General features: G+C 30.7%; 1 protein-coding gene across 1 annotated transcript; it reads left to right on the top strand.

Moving 5' to 3' along the window:
- Positions 1 to 248: 248 nt before the first annotated feature.
- LOC113855606 (heme-binding protein 2-like) lies at positions 249 to 8,119 on the top strand. The gene is made up of 3 exons (XM_027487237.1): positions 249 to 368; positions 7,503 to 7,618; positions 7,744 to 8,119. The coding sequence occupies exons 1-3, from the start codon at positions 249 to 251 to the stop codon at positions 8,117 to 8,119; spliced, it is 612 nt and encodes a 203-aa protein (XP_027343038.1).
- Positions 8,120 to 18,164: the final 10,045 nt, after the last annotated feature.

The raw sequence follows: 18,164 nt of genomic DNA, 5'->3' as shown, positions 1-18,164 counted from the left end.
CTAATAGATTATGAACATTTGACAATGAAGTTCATTAAGGATGGCCAAATGGTGCAATTGAAAGGCCAAAATCGTAAAACTCCACAAGAAGCTTCCTTACATCAGTTGAGGCGCATGATTGTCATTAATGGGATTACAGAAATGTTTCAATTACAACTTATACCTTCTTCTAAATTGCATTCTGCTACTCATTCTATATCAAAAATTGAAGCCCTTCTAGAAAAATACCCTCAATTGTTTGACACCCCATGCGATCTCTCCCTATTTGTGAGATTGATCATCACATTCTTTTTCCTAAGGGATCCAGTCCAGTAAATGTTGAGCCTTATCAGTATCCTTACTTCCAGGAGCATGAGATTGAGAGACAAGTCAGAGATATGTTAATGAGTGCATCATTTAGAGGAATAACAGTGTTTTCTCTTCACTTGTACTATTAGTGCAGAAAAAAGATGGGTCATGGCGATTTTACATTGACTATAAAGCCCTTAATGCCATCACAGTGATAGATCATTTTCTGATTCCTTCAATAGATGAGTTGATTGATGAACTGAATGGAACATAATGTTTTTCGAAGTTATATTTGCAATTTTGCTACTACTAAATTTGCATGAGTCAAGGTGATATCCCTAAAATTGTTTTTAGAACCCATGAAGAACATTATGAGTTCTTAGTCATGCTCTTTGGGCTATGCAATGCACCTACTTCTTTTTAGTCAACCATGAATATGTTGTTCCAACCTTATTTGAGGTAGTTTGTTATAGTATTTTTTTGATGATATTTTAGTCTATAATAAATCTCTAGAGGACTATATATCACATTTGAATACTATTTTTTAGTGTTTGAATTCTAACCAATTCTTTCTCAAGAAATCCAAGTGTTTGTTTGCTCAAGAGTCTATTGACTATCTTTGTCACAGTATCTTTAGGTATAGAATGAGATCAGATCTGGAGAAAATTAGGGTGATGCAATCTTGGCTAGTACTTCTATATTGAAGCAATTGCACGGTTTCCTTGGTTTGACTGACTGATCGCGAGTGTCGCTCTCGGATAAATTAATAAAAATTGAATTGCATAAAAATTATGTAGTAAGTGGTGCAATCCAAGTCGTCTCCCAACGATGATAACGTTATACGATTATAAAATTTTTAGAGGTGGTTTGATTTATAGAATAACTAATTAGAATCAAAAGTTAAAAATAATTAAAAACTCTAATATAAGAATTTAGAAGAATTACGACCACTCTATCACCGGATTCTAAGAAGATGCATCAACCAACAAATTAGTGATTAACATTAAATTTGAATGAAATCTCAATTCAAATTAAGCATTCACACGAGAACCCTCATGCATTCGATTAACGCACAATTCGCTCAAAGTTCAGAAACTTCTAGAACCTAATCGATTTGTGTTAATTTAATTCACCAATGCCATTAATCTTAGATCTCAAACCTGAAAATATAATTCACACTCCTTCAAGAATTAATTACATACATCAATCGAATAATATGTAATCAAACAGCTGCACAATTATCAATCCAAATGAAGAACTTCAATTCGAAATCATAATTAGCAAAAGAAGAAAGAAGGAAGAGATGAAACCGAATTTGTTGTTTAATAAATTGCGAAACCGATCCTCAAGAGTGTCTCAGCCCTCTTTCAATCCTTAGATTAGATGGAAATCTAAGCCTTCATGGATGGAGGGAAACAAGTCGTAAAAGGGGAGGAAAAAAAATGAAAAAGAGAAGAGAGGAGAGGAGCCAAAAAAATTAAAATTCAAAATTCAAAATTTTGTTCGTCACTTTGTTCTATTTTTTCAGCTATGAAAACGGCCTCTTTTTGGTTCGTGGCCTGAAAGACAATTGTAGCCTTGGATATCAGCTTCAAAATGCCACTAGAATGGGCTTAATCGGATGTCTGTGGACTGAGATACGGCCCAAATACTACACCTTGCTCTGGATCCACGACTGCAGCATTCTAACTTTTTCCAGGCCCATTTTTAGTTTCTTATCATCAAAATTGGTTTTTGACCTCTTCATAGGAATTGTGCACCTTTTTCTTAGCTTTCCTACAAATCAAGAATCACAATGAAAGGAGTTCTACAACTCAATATATGGTCCAGAAACCAAAACAGTATCAGAATTTGACAAATACTGAAAAAATTAAATAAAGCTCAAATAAAATTCAAACATTATAAAATGATCCAATTCAAACCAATTAGGCATAAAAGAGGATTAATGAACTAGGAATGAGAGAAAATAAGGTTATAAAAATCCAATTGATCACTGACAAATTTGTGCGTCATTATGCTTCTACTACTACTTTACTCATATATCTTCTTAAGAAAGATGCATTTGCTTGGTCTAATGAGGCTTAAATTGCTTTCAATAAATTGAATGCAATAACCCAAGGTCCCATGCTAGCTCTTCTGAATTTTCAAGAGGATTTCGTTCTAAAGACTGACGCTTCCAGGTAGGGCATGTGTGTGGTTTTACTGCAAAAAAGGCACCCTATTTGTTATTTCAGTAAGAAATTTTGTACTAAACTCTTATCTGCTTCTACCTATGTTAGAGAATTGTATGCTATTAGTTCAGCAATTAAGAAATGGAAGACTTATTTGTTAGGCAAAAGATTCATTATTCATACGGATCAAAGAAGCCTCTATGAACTCATGACCTAAGTAGTGCAAACACTTAAACAACAATACTACTAATCTAAGTTGTTGGGATTTTCTTACGAAATTGTGTATAAATCTAGAGCTACAAATTGTGTTGCGGATGCCTTAAGTCAAATGCAAGAAGATTCCCTTAAATTTTTTGGACTAACAGTGCCTCAAAATATGACCTTGTGACAAAAATACAAGTCAAATATTACTTTGATTTTGCTTTAAAAGACTTATATCAATTTGTTTTGTGTTTTTCTACACAACATCCTAAATTCAAACTTATCTAGGGTGTTCTGTTTTGTAACAACAAAAATTTTATTGCAGCTAATTCTCCTCTGAAACAAGTGTTGCTTGATGAATTCCATTCTAAACCTATGACAGGTCATACAAGGGTGCAGTGAACTTATGGTCAACTTTGTGAAAATTTCTATTGGAATGGCATGAAACAAAACGTTACAGATTTTGTCAAACCCTATGTTACTTATAAACAAATTAAATTACCCTTGCATTTACCTTATGGGTTACTGCAACGTCTTCCTCCGCCCACTGCAGTATGGGAATATATCTCTCTTGGCTTTATCACAGGGCTCCCTTCTTTCGAAAACTACATTCATTTTTGTAATTGTTGACTGTTTCTCTAAAGCTGTCCACTTTGATATTCTTTCGACTTCTTTCACTATAATTAAAGTGGTTGAATTGCCTTTATGGTTTGTAAGCTCCATGGTATGCCTAAGAGCATAGTATTAGATTGTGACCTAGTCTTCATGAGCAATTTTTGGCAAGAATTCTTCAAACTTAGAGGCACTAAATTACATATTCCTTAGCTCATCATCCTCAAAGTGATGGTCAAACAGAGGCAATGAATTATTTTTTTTTACAATAGTACCTTAAAGCTTTTGTTCAGTGTCAACATAAGCAATGGGGACAATACTTGCATTGGGCAAAATGGCATTATAACACAGCTAAACATGGTTCCACAGGTATGATCCCTTATAAGGTAGTTTATAATAAACTTCCACCTTTTTTTACCTTATTATATTGTTGAAACTAATGAGAATGAAACAGCGGATACTGAGATGTCCACCTCAAAAATGCTTCTTGCGAAGTTACGTTCTAAATTACTTAAAGCTCAAGGTTCTATGAAATTTTATGCTAATAAGGAATGTCTTCCCCACTCTTTTGAAGTTGGATATAAAGTTTTTATTAATTGCATCCTCATTGTCAAATCTCAGTAAGTGGATTACAAATTCAAAAGTTGGCTAAACGCTGTTATAGCCCTTTCATGATTACAAGACATTTGAGTGATGTGACTTTTGAGTTAGCTTTGCCTGAAGGATCTAAAATTCACCTTGTTTTCCATGTTTCTAAACCAAAATCATGCCATGGAGACTCTACTAAGCTAGTTTTGTCATTGCCTGCTAAAGTCCATGACAACTAGCTCAAGATTTAGCCACTAACAATCTTGGATTGGCATAATGAAGAGAGTTGTGATAACAAAGCCTTAGTTCAATGGCAAGGATTGTATCTTGAAAATGACTTGCTCACTGAATTTCTTAATTTAAACCTTGAGGACAAGGTTTTTGTTGAAGGACGAAGAGATATTGTGGCTTAAGATATGGATAGTTACTCAGATAGTTTGGAGGAATATTATGAGAATGGAAGCCTAATCACACAACTCAGGCCTAAACATAATAGAATTAGACTGAAGTACCTAAAAGACTTTGTTACTAATTAGTTCGAAGGGATACATGGGATGATAACATAAACATTATGCATGGGAGTATTTTCTTTGAGGTTTGATGATTCATATTTTGTATTCACATTTATAGTCTTATTGCATCTTCCATAATATCTTTCCTTCTTTATTTATTTCATTTAGCATGTTTTTTCATTTCTTGCATTAAATTGGAGTTTTCATGAATACTTGTTATCTTTACTTTATATATATATATATATATATATATATATATATATCATATTTTCTCTATTATGACCTTTATCCATTATTTTAGCCATAACTTTTTCTGTAGATCTCCTTTTTGGTTGAATTTTTTTTTTTTTTTGCAATGAATTCCTCACTTCCTAGGCTTCAATTTGGACATATGGATCATGCTGCTTGGAGTTTGGAGCTATTTTTTTTAATTAATTTTTAAATTTCAGACTTAAAACATACCTTTTATATTTAGGGCTTTTATTATAATTTCTTGCAGAGTCCTTGACCCATTTATTTTCATTTTTATTTAAGACCAGTATTTATAGGGGTGAAAAGGTTAGTTTTGAACCTCTCTCCTTTCTCTTTTTCAAAATTTTGTTTTTTTGAAAAGACTTTTTCCCTCTTTTGAGAGAAAACCTTTTTCATTTCATTCACTTGCTTTTTTCGGATTCTGTTGCATTCTCAATTATTTGTTTCTATTGAATCATCTCGTTTCAAGCATGGATTACAAGATCGATTGATCGCTTCGAGTTTGTCTTTTTACTTTTCTACAATTCTTGATTAAGATTGGTGCATGCATAATTCGATTGAAATTAGTTTTATTCTTGAGTGTAATATTGATCGATTGATTGCTTTTACATTTGAGATTTAGGAAAATTCGGTATAGTAATCCTAGTTTGCGTCTATGATTCGTAATTTTAATTTGTGGTTTTAATTCTCGTTTTTGTTTTCCAATTCATTTTGTGTTTCATTTTCATTTTATTTTTGTTTTCGTTTTTGTTTTCCAATTCATTTTGTTTTCAATTTGTTTTTATTTTTTGTTTTCGTTTTTCTGGGTTAAATTAAATTTGTTTTCAGTTTTTAGATACGTTTTCAAATTTTAAATTTGTTTTCAGTCTTTAGATCTTTTTTCATTTAAATTCATTTAAATTGCTTTTGTTTTTAAATTACTTTCATTTTTAATTCATCTTAAAATCACAAAACTCCCAAATTAACCACCATTGCATGTTTAAAATTGAAAACAGAATAAATTTCTGTTTGTGTGAGATGACTTAGGTTTGCTCTCTATATTGCAAAATTAATTGAAAAATCTAGTTTTATTTGACACCATTACGACATAGTTGTCAAGGTTATTAAGATATTTCTTTGAATTACGTGTCAATTGCTATTGAGCAAATCCTTGCTACATGTATGTTTTTTCATTCAATAAAGTAAGAAATACTTTTATTTTCTCTTTTTTTGTTTGGAGGTAGTCTTTCTTAAAAAGAAAGGCCATACATTTTTCTTACGTGTTCTTATTTTTTAATTTCACATTTGCATTTGTTACTTGTGATTTTTTATTTTTAAGCTTTTGACTTCTTCATTGTATAACCAATAAATAAATAAATAAAATACACTTTTTTTAAGTTATCATATAAGATGGGTGGTCAATGTAAAAAAAAAGTAAAACAAAGAACACATAAGAAAGGAAAAGAAGAAAGAATCACGGTACAACATGAGAGCATAAAAGATGAGGAGGGGAGATATGTGCAAGAAAGCAAAGAGAAAAATGAAGGAAGTACCTCAAAAGTTACGACAAATTAAACTTGTTTCTCTTTCTCACACATATATGTATTTTGGGCTAATAACTCAACTTTGGCCCAACAGACTTCTGCAGAGCAACAAAAGATTTGAACCTGAAAATTAGATTTGTTTGAGATGTTGAGTACAGTTTGCTACCCTTAAATAAAAAGAAGTAAAAATTGAAATGATTTCATATTCATAATTTTATGTAATATTTTATATATTATTTTATTTTGTGCGGTTGAACCAGCCGAGTCGATGATGAGACCGAGTTTAATAATTGCATTCAAGTGCATGGTTTCCAATCGACAAAACAAATTAAATTAAATTAAAATTCATGTTGAAATCCCTTAAATTACGAGAATTTACGGACAAATGTGGTTACAACTGTGATTGTAAAGACAAGGAAAATACAATATTACTATTACATGCAATTGTTTCATCCATGCAATTGGTTCCAAGTTCCAACATGCTAAGAAAACAAATCAAAAGTTTTGGATTTTATGGGACGAAATCCAGCAAGATTTGAGTTTTCTCTTCACAATTCAGGGGTTATTTAATTCCATAAAATATTTTCTGTTTTTCCTTTTTATTTTTATACTTTTAATTTTGGAATCGTTACTTCGTTTTGTTTTAATTTTTTTGTTATAAAAAATTTATATAAAAATAGTGAAAATATCTATTTATTATTTTCTCTATTTCCTGTACAACTTTTCAAAACTAAGAAACAGAATTAAAAAAAAGTAATATTTTATGATTAAAAATAAAAATAAAAAATATTTCCTAAAATTAAGGAATCCTTAATTTCTAGTTGCTGCACAGTGCATTATTCTAATTTTGTATTACATCGATTTGATCATTGGGTCAAAGTGGTCCTTCAAAATGAACAGCACAGTGACAGGGATATTTTAACAGGGAAGATGGAATATGGTCGGAAATAAAATATTCTCTCATTCCTTTTTCAGTGTTTTAGTTAAATGAGTTCCCTTTTCTCCTTGCTTTTGGCATTCATTCTCTTTTGTTTGTTTTATTACGTGCATTAACTCTACTTTCACATGCTAGGGTGGGAAAATAACATGCTAATATACTCCTATATATACCCCCACATATATCGATACTACTAAGTAGGTATTTCACACCTAAGAATGTCATTAAATTATTAAAAAAGTTGATAATATATTTTATAACATACTTTTTTTACGATTTTTTTTATTTTTTAATTTAATAATTTATACTTATATTTTTAAAAAATTTGATCAATAATTAAAAGTATATTAAAAAATATATTGCAAGATATTTTTAAAATTAATAAAAGAAAATTTCAGGATTGAAACTCCCCTTGCAGCCAGTAGAATCAGGCAATGACTTTGAAATTCGACGCTATGAATCCATTGTGTTGATCTCAAATTCCCCTGTTCAAGGCGATTCTTTGGTAGGAGCTACAAGAACTGGCGTCGAAAGGTAAATTTTATTGGTCCATCTTATGTTTAATTGAGCAAATAAAAACTATGATAATTGAAAGTTGATAGTACAATTCAAATAGCTATACAAGCTTGAGTAACCAATTTTGTTGTTTATTTTCTCAGGCTATTTAGTTATATTCATGGTAATAACAGCCGAAAGGAACAGATCGAGATGACTGCACCAGTGATCACTGAAGTCGCAACGGGTAATGTCTCCGCATTTATTGTGAGCTTCTATTTGCCGAAAGCAAACCAAGAAAACCCACCTTCTGCAGAGGGTCTCAGAGGTGTAAGATTGAAGAGTGTATATGCAGCAATTAGACAGTTTGGTGGATTTGTGACTGATTCAAATGTTGAGAAGGAAGTTGCAGCCTTAAGCGCTAGTCTTTCTGGCACCAAGTGGTCTTCTGCCATTCAGAAAGGAGGTTATGCCGTGGGACAATATAATTACCCTTTTAAATTGATTAATAGGGTGAATGAGATATGGTTCTTGCTTTAAGCTCACACATAATTGCATGCTGTGTCAAATGTTCTAGGAAAAAAACAATTCAACAACATAAATTAAATATTGAAAAAATTGTATTTTTTTTTACTTCTCCCCTCCTTTTCCCCAAATTAAACAGTGTAAGTGATATTAAATAGGGAAAGAAGTGTAAACTATTTGTTTTTCTTTTTAAAAATAGTTTTCTCTTTTAAAAAATAAAATATAATACAAATTTATATTATCTTTTATTTTTAAAAAGAGAAAATTATTTTTAAAAAGAAAAACAAACATATTTGTTTCTGTTTTAGTTTTTAATTTTTAAAAAATTATATTTTAAAATAATTTTACAAAACTGTTTTTAAGAAAGAAAAAAAAGTAAAACTGATGTCAATAAACAATTTTTTTAAAAATATTGTTTTTAAAAATAGAAATTTCTTTGTAATCTTCCATGCCCTGATCTCTGTTGTGAAAATTTTCATCCAAAAGGGTTCTCTTACATCATCTGATTTACAACCCGCATTTGTGAATTGTCCTCAAACAATAGAATCAAATACCAAATTTAGAAACAAATGCTATTTGAAACTCTCTAATTCATGCTTTGTTCCATATTATATTATACTATTCCAGTTTTCCGTTATGCTATCTTTTATTATTCAGTATTTGCTTATAAAGGACGAAAGCTATATTTAACCAATACAACTAATTAAGAATCGATCAAATTCAGGCATGAATCAATACAACTGATCTAAACAAATCTTCTCAAAAAACTTGTTATTTGGCATTTTATAAAGTTTATATAATTCTATTCTTTTTATAAATAAATAAAAGGCCATATATAAAAATATATAACAATATACACATATTGTTATTATTTAACTATTTATTGTATAACATTTTTGTATTTATTTTATTATTTAATTTATTATATAATATTAAAAATTATTATATTTATCATCAATTGAACTCTAATTTAGTAACAATTGAATCATTAAACTTCAAACTAATATATTCACCAGTTAAATTATTGATTCAGTTTTAAAAATGTTAAAAATGTTTGATTTTCTTTTTATACTACATTTTATTTTTAAAAATAAAAAACTATTTTTAAAAGGGAAATGAAACGTAGTTTAAATTTTAGTTTCTATGTATATTCTGTCTCCACGAGCTTATGTCTTATAAACTTGCTTTTGATGAGCCCTCCCCCGAAAATAAAAAGGTTGTACCTATTCCACGTTTATTGTTCGACAGAAATTTACAAAAAATAATGCACATGAAACACATTGTAAATCATCTAGCTTTGGCTCGTGATAGAATGTACGTCTGTTGTGACTTCCCATCTGAACCCGTATATATTATCATCTTTAATGTTGCTTGTTGATATGTACTCTTGTCCATGGTAGACCCTAGAGGCAGTGACATGTTTATTTAGTTTTAAGTTAATTAATGCTAATGATCTTATAACTATTTGTTAAAAATTAAAAAATTTAAGACTTTATAAACTTATTTTTAACTTAATTACACTTTAAACTCGTTAATTATATATATAATTTGTAAAAAAATTTAATTTTATTAATTTTAATTTTTCTATTACATCTTTCTTCAAAATTTAATAAAATATAATAATAATAGGACCAAATAACACGTACTTTTTAAACATAATTGATCTTACATTTATTTTTAAATTTAGTTATTTAAATTTTATATATGTTTTAAATAAATTAATTTTGTATTAAAAAAGTTAAACTTTATTATTTATTTTATGTACCTTTTTTCCATAAAATAAATTGATTCATTACTATTTACATCTTAATCTTTTTCTACTACTTGTTTTTTTCGTTCCTCCTTCTCTTCTTCCTTCTCCCACCATCATTGCATTAACATTTCAAGCTACTACCATCACAAGTAATCATCTCTAATTATCATCACATAAATATCATTTTAGTAGAACATTTTTCCACCATCATTGTTGTAAACCACCATCACCATAATCTTTTCATGTTGTGTAATTAGACGACGATATTTAACGTGGAATCATGTTAGTGGTTGTGTAATGAAATTTGTAAAAGTTAGTTTTAGTAATTGTTGGAAGCATGAATGCGTGTTTTGATGATAGTGGAGAAACAAAGTTTGTTCAATTTGATTGACACAAATATGATTCCTTTTGAATGGTGAGTGATTCTAGCATTAAGGTGTTGAAATATGTTGATGTTAGTTGATGATTAGTTTCAATAATGATGGTTTTCGGTGAACATGAATCATAGTTAGTGCTAATTTGTGATTGACATGTTGATGACTATGATTAGTTGATGGGTATAGTAGTGGTGATGACTATAGTTGGCTGATGGGTGTAACACCCTTATTTTTATTTCTTTGTTTTTGAAAAATAGAAATTTTGGTGCAGGGTTTCTCTGTCAAGTAAGATATGTCTTGTTCAAATGACACATATATTTTTGAACTAGGCTTTTTAGAGCATTCTCGCTCAAGCGAGATAAGTTTTGCTCAAGCGAGAAAAGATAACATCACCCCTGTAACACCTTAAATTTAATTTTCATAAATAAGAAATTTTGTAAATTTTTGAGATAATAAAAATTTTATTTTTAAGTTTCATTAACCATTTCAAATAAAGGAAGGGGTTACAAATTATATCAAACAGTTGCTATAAGACATATTCAAATACAACAGTTTTCAAAATGATATCCTAAGTCCTATAGCAGTTCCATCCACCCCTTCACTGAGTCTGGTGCTGATTATCTTGATTACCTGAAAAATGAATATAAGGGTGAGTACTCTACACTACTCAAAAATACACAGTCAACATAGAGTCTCACCTCCAACACATTACCAATACATTAAGCAAATACAATTATAGGCAATATTTCACATTCACAAGCACAACACACAAACTCGTGCATAAGCACAACAACCACACTCACTATAGCACTATGATCACAAATTTACACCATGAATGGTCGTCGGTTACCCCCGCCTCACGGATACCACGTGGTCAGTCACGGGTCACTCAGCAAATATAGTGGTCAGAGGTCTAGTCAGGAAGAGAGTGTGTGGCCCGTGGTGCACCCGTTCCACAGTCGATGCCACCATCACTCCCTCTTCTCTAAGGTATTTCTACCGTTCTCATCTCTCACATCTCCAGTGTATTGTTGAACCATTCACATCACATTACAACGACACTATACGCCCCATTCACATACATATTCCATTCACGCATGCAATAATCATGCTTACACACGGCACACAGCCCATATTGCATTCAAATACACAACACTAGCCCACATTCATTTCACAACATACGACACATAGCCTTCATTTATTCATAATATCATTAATTCACCAATCAAGGGCATTCTATCACACACAATCACCCTCATGAGGTCCAATTATTCTATCACACATCATATTGCGTATCAATTTCCATCAAACACACAATTTCTATCTTCTATCTCAGCCACATTGCATTAATAATCAAAACACACAAGAATTACAATACATTGAGATAGGGTAGAGTCCCCTCTTACCTTGGATTGAAGACCCACGTCCGAACTCAACTACGGAAATGCTCCCCACACGACTTTCGGCCTAAACACATGGAAGAATTTCATGAGAATCCCGAAAATCACCAAGAACAGAGAAAGGGAAGGAAAACAAAAACCCTAACCGTTTAAAACTCACCTCCAAGCGTTCCCCACACAAATCTGAGCTCCAATCTCGCTCCCGAACGGCTTTGGAGGCAATTAATCTGTAGAATAGGGCTTTGGGCATGAGAGAATCAAAGGGAGAGGGAGAAATAACTCTCCCTGAACTCTAACCCCCTTTAAATCCTTTTCTGGTCACGACACTCTTGCTGCAATGAAAGGACCTCGCTGCAGCGACACGCCCTCTCGCTACAGCAAAAAAATCAGAGAAAACTGCACTCTGATTTCTACAAAATTTCGCTACAGCGAGACTACACCCAGAAATACACCCCAAATTGTTGCTCTCTCGCTACAGTGAGACGTCTCTCGCTACAGCGAGAAAGTGACAGTTTTAGTCCTTCCTCCCAGGGCCTCTTCGCTATAGCGAGAATCCTCTTGCTGTAGCAAGAACAGTCCAGTAACACGCCCTACACTTAGGCACTTAGCCCATTTCAGCCCAACCAGTCATGCATATACACAATACACACGTCCATATACTTATTACACACAAAAACATTCATTATCAATTAAATCAACACACACACACACACACACACACACACACACACACATATATATATATATATATATGCATTTAGATTTATATAAATAACAATAATTTATATTACAAAATTTGGGGCGTTACAGCCCCAATTGTCCTCTTGTCCAGGTGAGAAAAATTAGAAACTCTCTGGACTCATTCTCGTTCAGGCTAAAGGTAAGCAAGAATATCAGAAAAAGGTTAAAAAACTATTATTTAGTTTTCTTATTCAAGCGAGAATGATCTTGCTCAAGCGTGAATATGCGAGTTTGAAGGGTATTTAAGAGAGTTCACATTGAGGAAACTTCATTTTCACCAAAACCATCTCTACTTCTCTATTCTCTTCTGTTCTTTCCCTCTCCCTTCTCAGAGAAAGCCTCCTCTAATCCTAAATATCTCTCGAATCTAAGCTCAGAGTCTATTCCACTCAAATTTATGTTTCTGGAGCCTAACTCTCGAATCTCGTTCCTATTTCATTGTTCTCTTTTTTCATAATAGTATTCCACTCTAAAATGTTAGAAAGAACTCTAGTCTTAAGTAGTATCTCCGGTCAAAACGTAGAGTTTTTCTCTAGAGCTCACAAAGAACTTAGTCTTAGAGACATATTTCCAAGTAAGGGGAGTTGATCCCAAACCCTAACTTATATTTATATGTTTTTGGCTTAGAAGTTTAAATTCTCTTGCTTAGGATGACGAATCTACAATGTTTTCTTAAAGTTTACAGTGTAAAAATGAACTTATGGATATGAAATGCCTATATGTATTTTATTACTACCTGAGTAAAGTTCTATAGTAAGAATTTTGAAAAAAAAAAAAATAATTTTTGAGAAGTTCTACAACTTTATTAATGATTATTATGCATGAATAGTTTTGGAGTGTGAATAATTGAGAATTTCTAAGAAAATGTTAGTAAAAGGAAAAGGAGTAACTAATATGTGTGTCATAAAAATACAAATTGATACGATTATAATATGTGTGTTGTAATGCATCAACGGGTGAGATAACATATGTTGTAATACATTGATTAGTGTGATTGTAACACATGTATTAGGGTAATATCGATTAATATAGATAGTATGACCTTTGTATATGTGCCACTGTTGAGTTACCATATGGATAGTTCAGAGATACACTGGGGTATAGAGTCCAAAGGCGATTTGGAAAATCTGGAGGAAATGAAGGTGATTAATGCTAATAGCTTATGTGTACACAATTGGTAGCGAAAGCATTCATAAGCCTTACGCTTATTTCTTGACCTAAACTCCTGCATGTACATTTGCTATGCTGGCGTAAGTCCATTGTGTGGTGGTTATAGCAACTATCTAAGTATTTAGAGTACTTTTATTTGGTGAATAATTTAAAATTAAAATGGATAAAGTGACACAAAATTATGGATCGAATGATGATGTTTGGTTAAGTGTGAATTAATGTACATGGATGATTTCTGTTTGAAATTGTATAAATGAATTATTTCTTTTTTTATGCATGTTGTATTAAATATTAATTTTCTATATTATTTTTGACTATTTTAATTAAATGAAAGTTAGTGGAGTGATAAGTTAGTTGTCAGTGTATATTTTGACACTTATTTACTTTCTTTTCACATAGTTTATACTTAAATTTCATGAAAATTATATTTTAATACATTTAAGTTCATGTAATTTAAATTCAGCAACTTTACCCTTAATTTTGTCAAATAATAGAAGATATTTGATTCACTTCTCTTGTGTAAATTTTTTTAAGGGAAAAGGCTTGATGAGTTGTTCATATTTATAGCTTTATTGTGTCTTTAAAACACTCTTCATATGCCTTATTTTGAGAGTTTTTACTATTTCTCATTGATAGAAATGATTTGAACTTGTTTTACATGAATGTTGTAATTTTGTATTTTCAGCCAATCTGACTCTATCAACACTTTTGGCCATAACTTTTTTATAGATATTATTTTTGATTGATTTCAGTTGCATTAGATTTTACACATTTGGGGTCTTAAAATGCATATATGGTTTGCTGGATTTGGAATTGTTTTCTATTTTTTATGATATTTTGAAGATGAGTCAGATTTGCTAAAGTCGCCCAGAATTTCAAGTCTCGCTCAAGCGAGATACTTCTTGCTTGAGCGAAAAATGCAGAACTAACACCATATTTTTTTTTTGTTGATTTTCTTGTTTGAGCAAGAATGGACCTCACTCGAGCGAGAATTGGTTCGCTTGAGCGAGAAATCCTGCAACAGACTTTGCTCTCGGGCTAGTTTTCACTTGAGCGAGAATTCAATTATTGTCTTAAAAAAATAGAATATTCAGCTCAAAAAGAGAGAGTTAGGAGCGGGCTTTGAAGCGCTAATACATCGTGACCTAATTTGGCATTGTAAAATAGTGAGAAGAGCTTGGGAAAGTGATCAAGAACCATTGGGGGAACTATTTTCTATCCCTTTTTCTTGGATTTTCTTATTGTAATGTATACCATGATTGGCTAGAACTTTAGGGATTGGATGTAATTTTTATACTCTTAATATTTTGGTATTTTTAATCATTTTTCATGAGTTTAGTGTGTTTATTTTGATTATAATGCTTGTTTTTACCTTATGGGAAATGATTCATGATCTAGGAATCTGGGGTGAGTTGGAAAACTACCTTGGAACCTAGTTGAGATAAATATATGCAGTAGGTTAGGACTTTAGGAGTAGATTTTAATCTATTGTATGCTATATAACTCTTTCTAGTAATGCTTAATTATTTGTTGATTAGGTAAGAAATTATCACTCAATAAATGTATCTTAGAATCTCGGTGAGAGGAATTCAACGAGTGAATATAATGAGAGTGCATCATAGAGCTTTGGTAATTGTTAATGTGTATTAGAACCAAAAAATGAAGTGGATGATAGATGAAGTCCAAACTCCAATCATATCACAGTAGTTTAATTTGCTTTTATTTGCATTTATTTTCTATGAACCAAACTATCAAAAACCTAAAATATCACTTAGTTGTACATTTGTGAGTATTTAAGAATTTGTTAGTTTTAAATTGGATAGCTGAAATCGCTTAAGTGTCCATATTCCCTATGAACACGAAAACATTTTATACTACATCGAAAACTTGGTACACTTGCCAAATCATTAACATAGAGCAGATGATACTCACCCTTACTAATATTTTTTAGGTAATGAAAATGAAGATATAAAAAAAATTGACCCATTCTAAGATCATATTCGCAATAGATTGCGGGAAAGAACTGCTCTGTTAGACTTAATTTATTTTGAGAAATATAATAGTATTAATTGAGTTTTCTTTTAGAACTTATATTTATTGATAAACCCTATTATAAGTATTGATTAAAGTGTAAATATCATGATGTATCCTCAAGTGTAAAATGGTAATAATTAATTCATAATCTTAACTTGCAATTAGCATATCGTCTAAAAATATTTAAATACAATATTAAAGTATTAGACTTCCTATTAAATATATCAACACTACACGTGTAAATATAATAAAACATTATATCATTAGTCTAACCCTTTAATTTTATTTTGATATTGTTTAATTTATTAAATTTTTATTTTAAGTGCTAAAAAATGTATCTTGTTGTTTATTTTATTCAATTATATTTAAATAATAATGCACACGTTGTTTATTCTCTCAAATAAAGGTTGCTAACATTGTCATATTAAATTAATGTTGAAAATGCAATGAAAGAACTAAATTTCTATATTTGAAAAAAATAATAATTAAAGATAATATTATAAAATTAAAACTAAAATAATTAAAATTATAAAAATCACTTAATTAGAAAATAAAAAATGCATTTAAACCTAAGGTTATTAATATATTATTGTTATATTTTCATCAAAACTTGTTTTTTTAATATTATTTAACAAATATCCATAAATACTAATTTGAAATTTATTTTTTTAATAATATTAACTTAAATAATTTATTTATTTAATTTGTAAATATTCTTTTATGGAGAAACTTACTTTTTGAAGCTTTTTATAAGGGTAAATTATAGTTTTCATCCTAGATGCTTAAGTGAAGTTTTGATTTAATTCTTTAATTTTTAATTGAGTCTTTTAACTTTTTTTTTTCAACTCACATTAGTCATTTAAATTATTATTTCAAGGAAAAATAATATTTTAAATTTATTTTTCCTTTAATTTAACCAAATTTTTTAGAATAATTTTTTGAACTAGATTTTTTTATTTTATAATTTTATGCATTTTACAAATTAAATAATTGTTTAAAAAGTTCAAATCACCGTAAAAAACTTCTTTAATTGCTCACAAATAATTCCTAACTAACAACTCGTTTTTAAATTTTTTTACGTTATAAATACACAATAATTATTGTCAATTTATCATGATTAATCATATCTTATATATTGTAATGAAACCATGAATAAACTTTAAAAAATATGATTTAAAATATTTTTGAAAAATTAAAAAAATTACTACTAAAATATATTAAAGAAAAGACTTAATTATGTTTTTATCTTTAATATATTTTATAATAAATTTTAATAAAACTTTTTGTTAAGATTTAATCTTTAAAATATTAAACAATTAGAATTTAATTTTTACTGTCAACTATCTTCTATTAAATATTGAGTTGACAATTAAAAATACAAATTATCACATAACATATCATTTATTATATAATATTTTATTATTTAAAATAAATATTTATAAAAGTTTTATCTTCTTCCTCTTCAACACTTCACAAGACCACCCTCAACCTCCTCTCAACCCTGTCCCTCTTCACACTTACTGTCTCATCTGTTTTGTTTCTCTAATCAAAATCACCACCGAATGATAACATAAAATACAGATTTTTGGGTTCGAATAATGTAAAATCAAATCATAGTAGCTGCAATATTGTAAATTGAGTGGATGCATGAGTTTGTTTTATGCAGGACAAAGGTATCGAGACTTTTCAGAGATCCCTCGAGATCAAAGAAGTTTTCTTTTTCGACCCTGATGGTAAGTATTTTGTCTTTTAATTTCGACATTTAAAATCTGATGGATTGAACGGGTGGTTACTATCTATATGCCCCTAATATTGCATTTTATTTGCAGGTAATGGTTTAGAGGTTGCTAGCAGGGAAGGCTCATAGGTTGCTTTTTGCATAAGTTGGCTATTAATAATAAGGTACTTTTATCATTTAAGAACACCAAACAACTGGTAAAAATATAATTGCCCCAGCGCAGCTGTATTTTGCATTATCAATCCATGTACGAGTTCTGTCTTATTTGTTCCTTGATTAGTCTTCTTTTACTTGACTCTAAATCATTAATGGTTTGCTTGTTTGAATGAATATAACATTTTAACTTTCATTCTCAAGAACTCACTCTCTTGTTATCCTTACACAATTTTCTTAACCTTTCAACTTTTTGCAGTAGCCGGATGGAGTTGTGGAGTGTGAAGGGACATTTGCGAGACGAGGTGGTGGAGTGTAAAAAAATCATTTGCAGGATGACATTGTGGTTGGGTTTGCAGGGTGAGAGTGGAGATTGGGAGGAGGGACGGGAGTTGGGGTGAGGGAGGGGGTCGGGGGATGGGGAGGGAGTGGAGAGAAGGGTGATGGTGAAGAAGCATTTGTGGGATGACATTGGGGTTGGAGTTCGGGTGGAAATGGAGGTTGGGAGTTGGGGTGGGGGATGAGAATGGAGGTTAGGAGTGGGAGTGGGGGAAGGGAGAGGGAGGGGAGAGTGACGGTGGAGGTTGGAGGTGGGGAGACGTGGGGATGCCGGAAAGAGGAGGTTGAGGGTGGTGTTGTAAGGGGTTAAAGAGCGAGAAGAGTTTATTTTCAATAAGAAAACATTATAAAATAA

This window comes from Abrus precatorius, unplaced genomic scaffold (genome assembly GCF_003935025.1).
Source record: "Abrus precatorius isolate BTA unplaced genomic scaffold, Abrus_2018 Scaffold11, whole genome shotgun sequence".
Classification (NCBI taxonomy): Eukaryota; Viridiplantae; Streptophyta; class Magnoliopsida; order Fabales; family Fabaceae; genus Abrus; species Abrus precatorius.
Note: the sequence above shows the minus strand (reverse complement) of the source record. Positions and strands in the feature narration are given on the sequence as shown.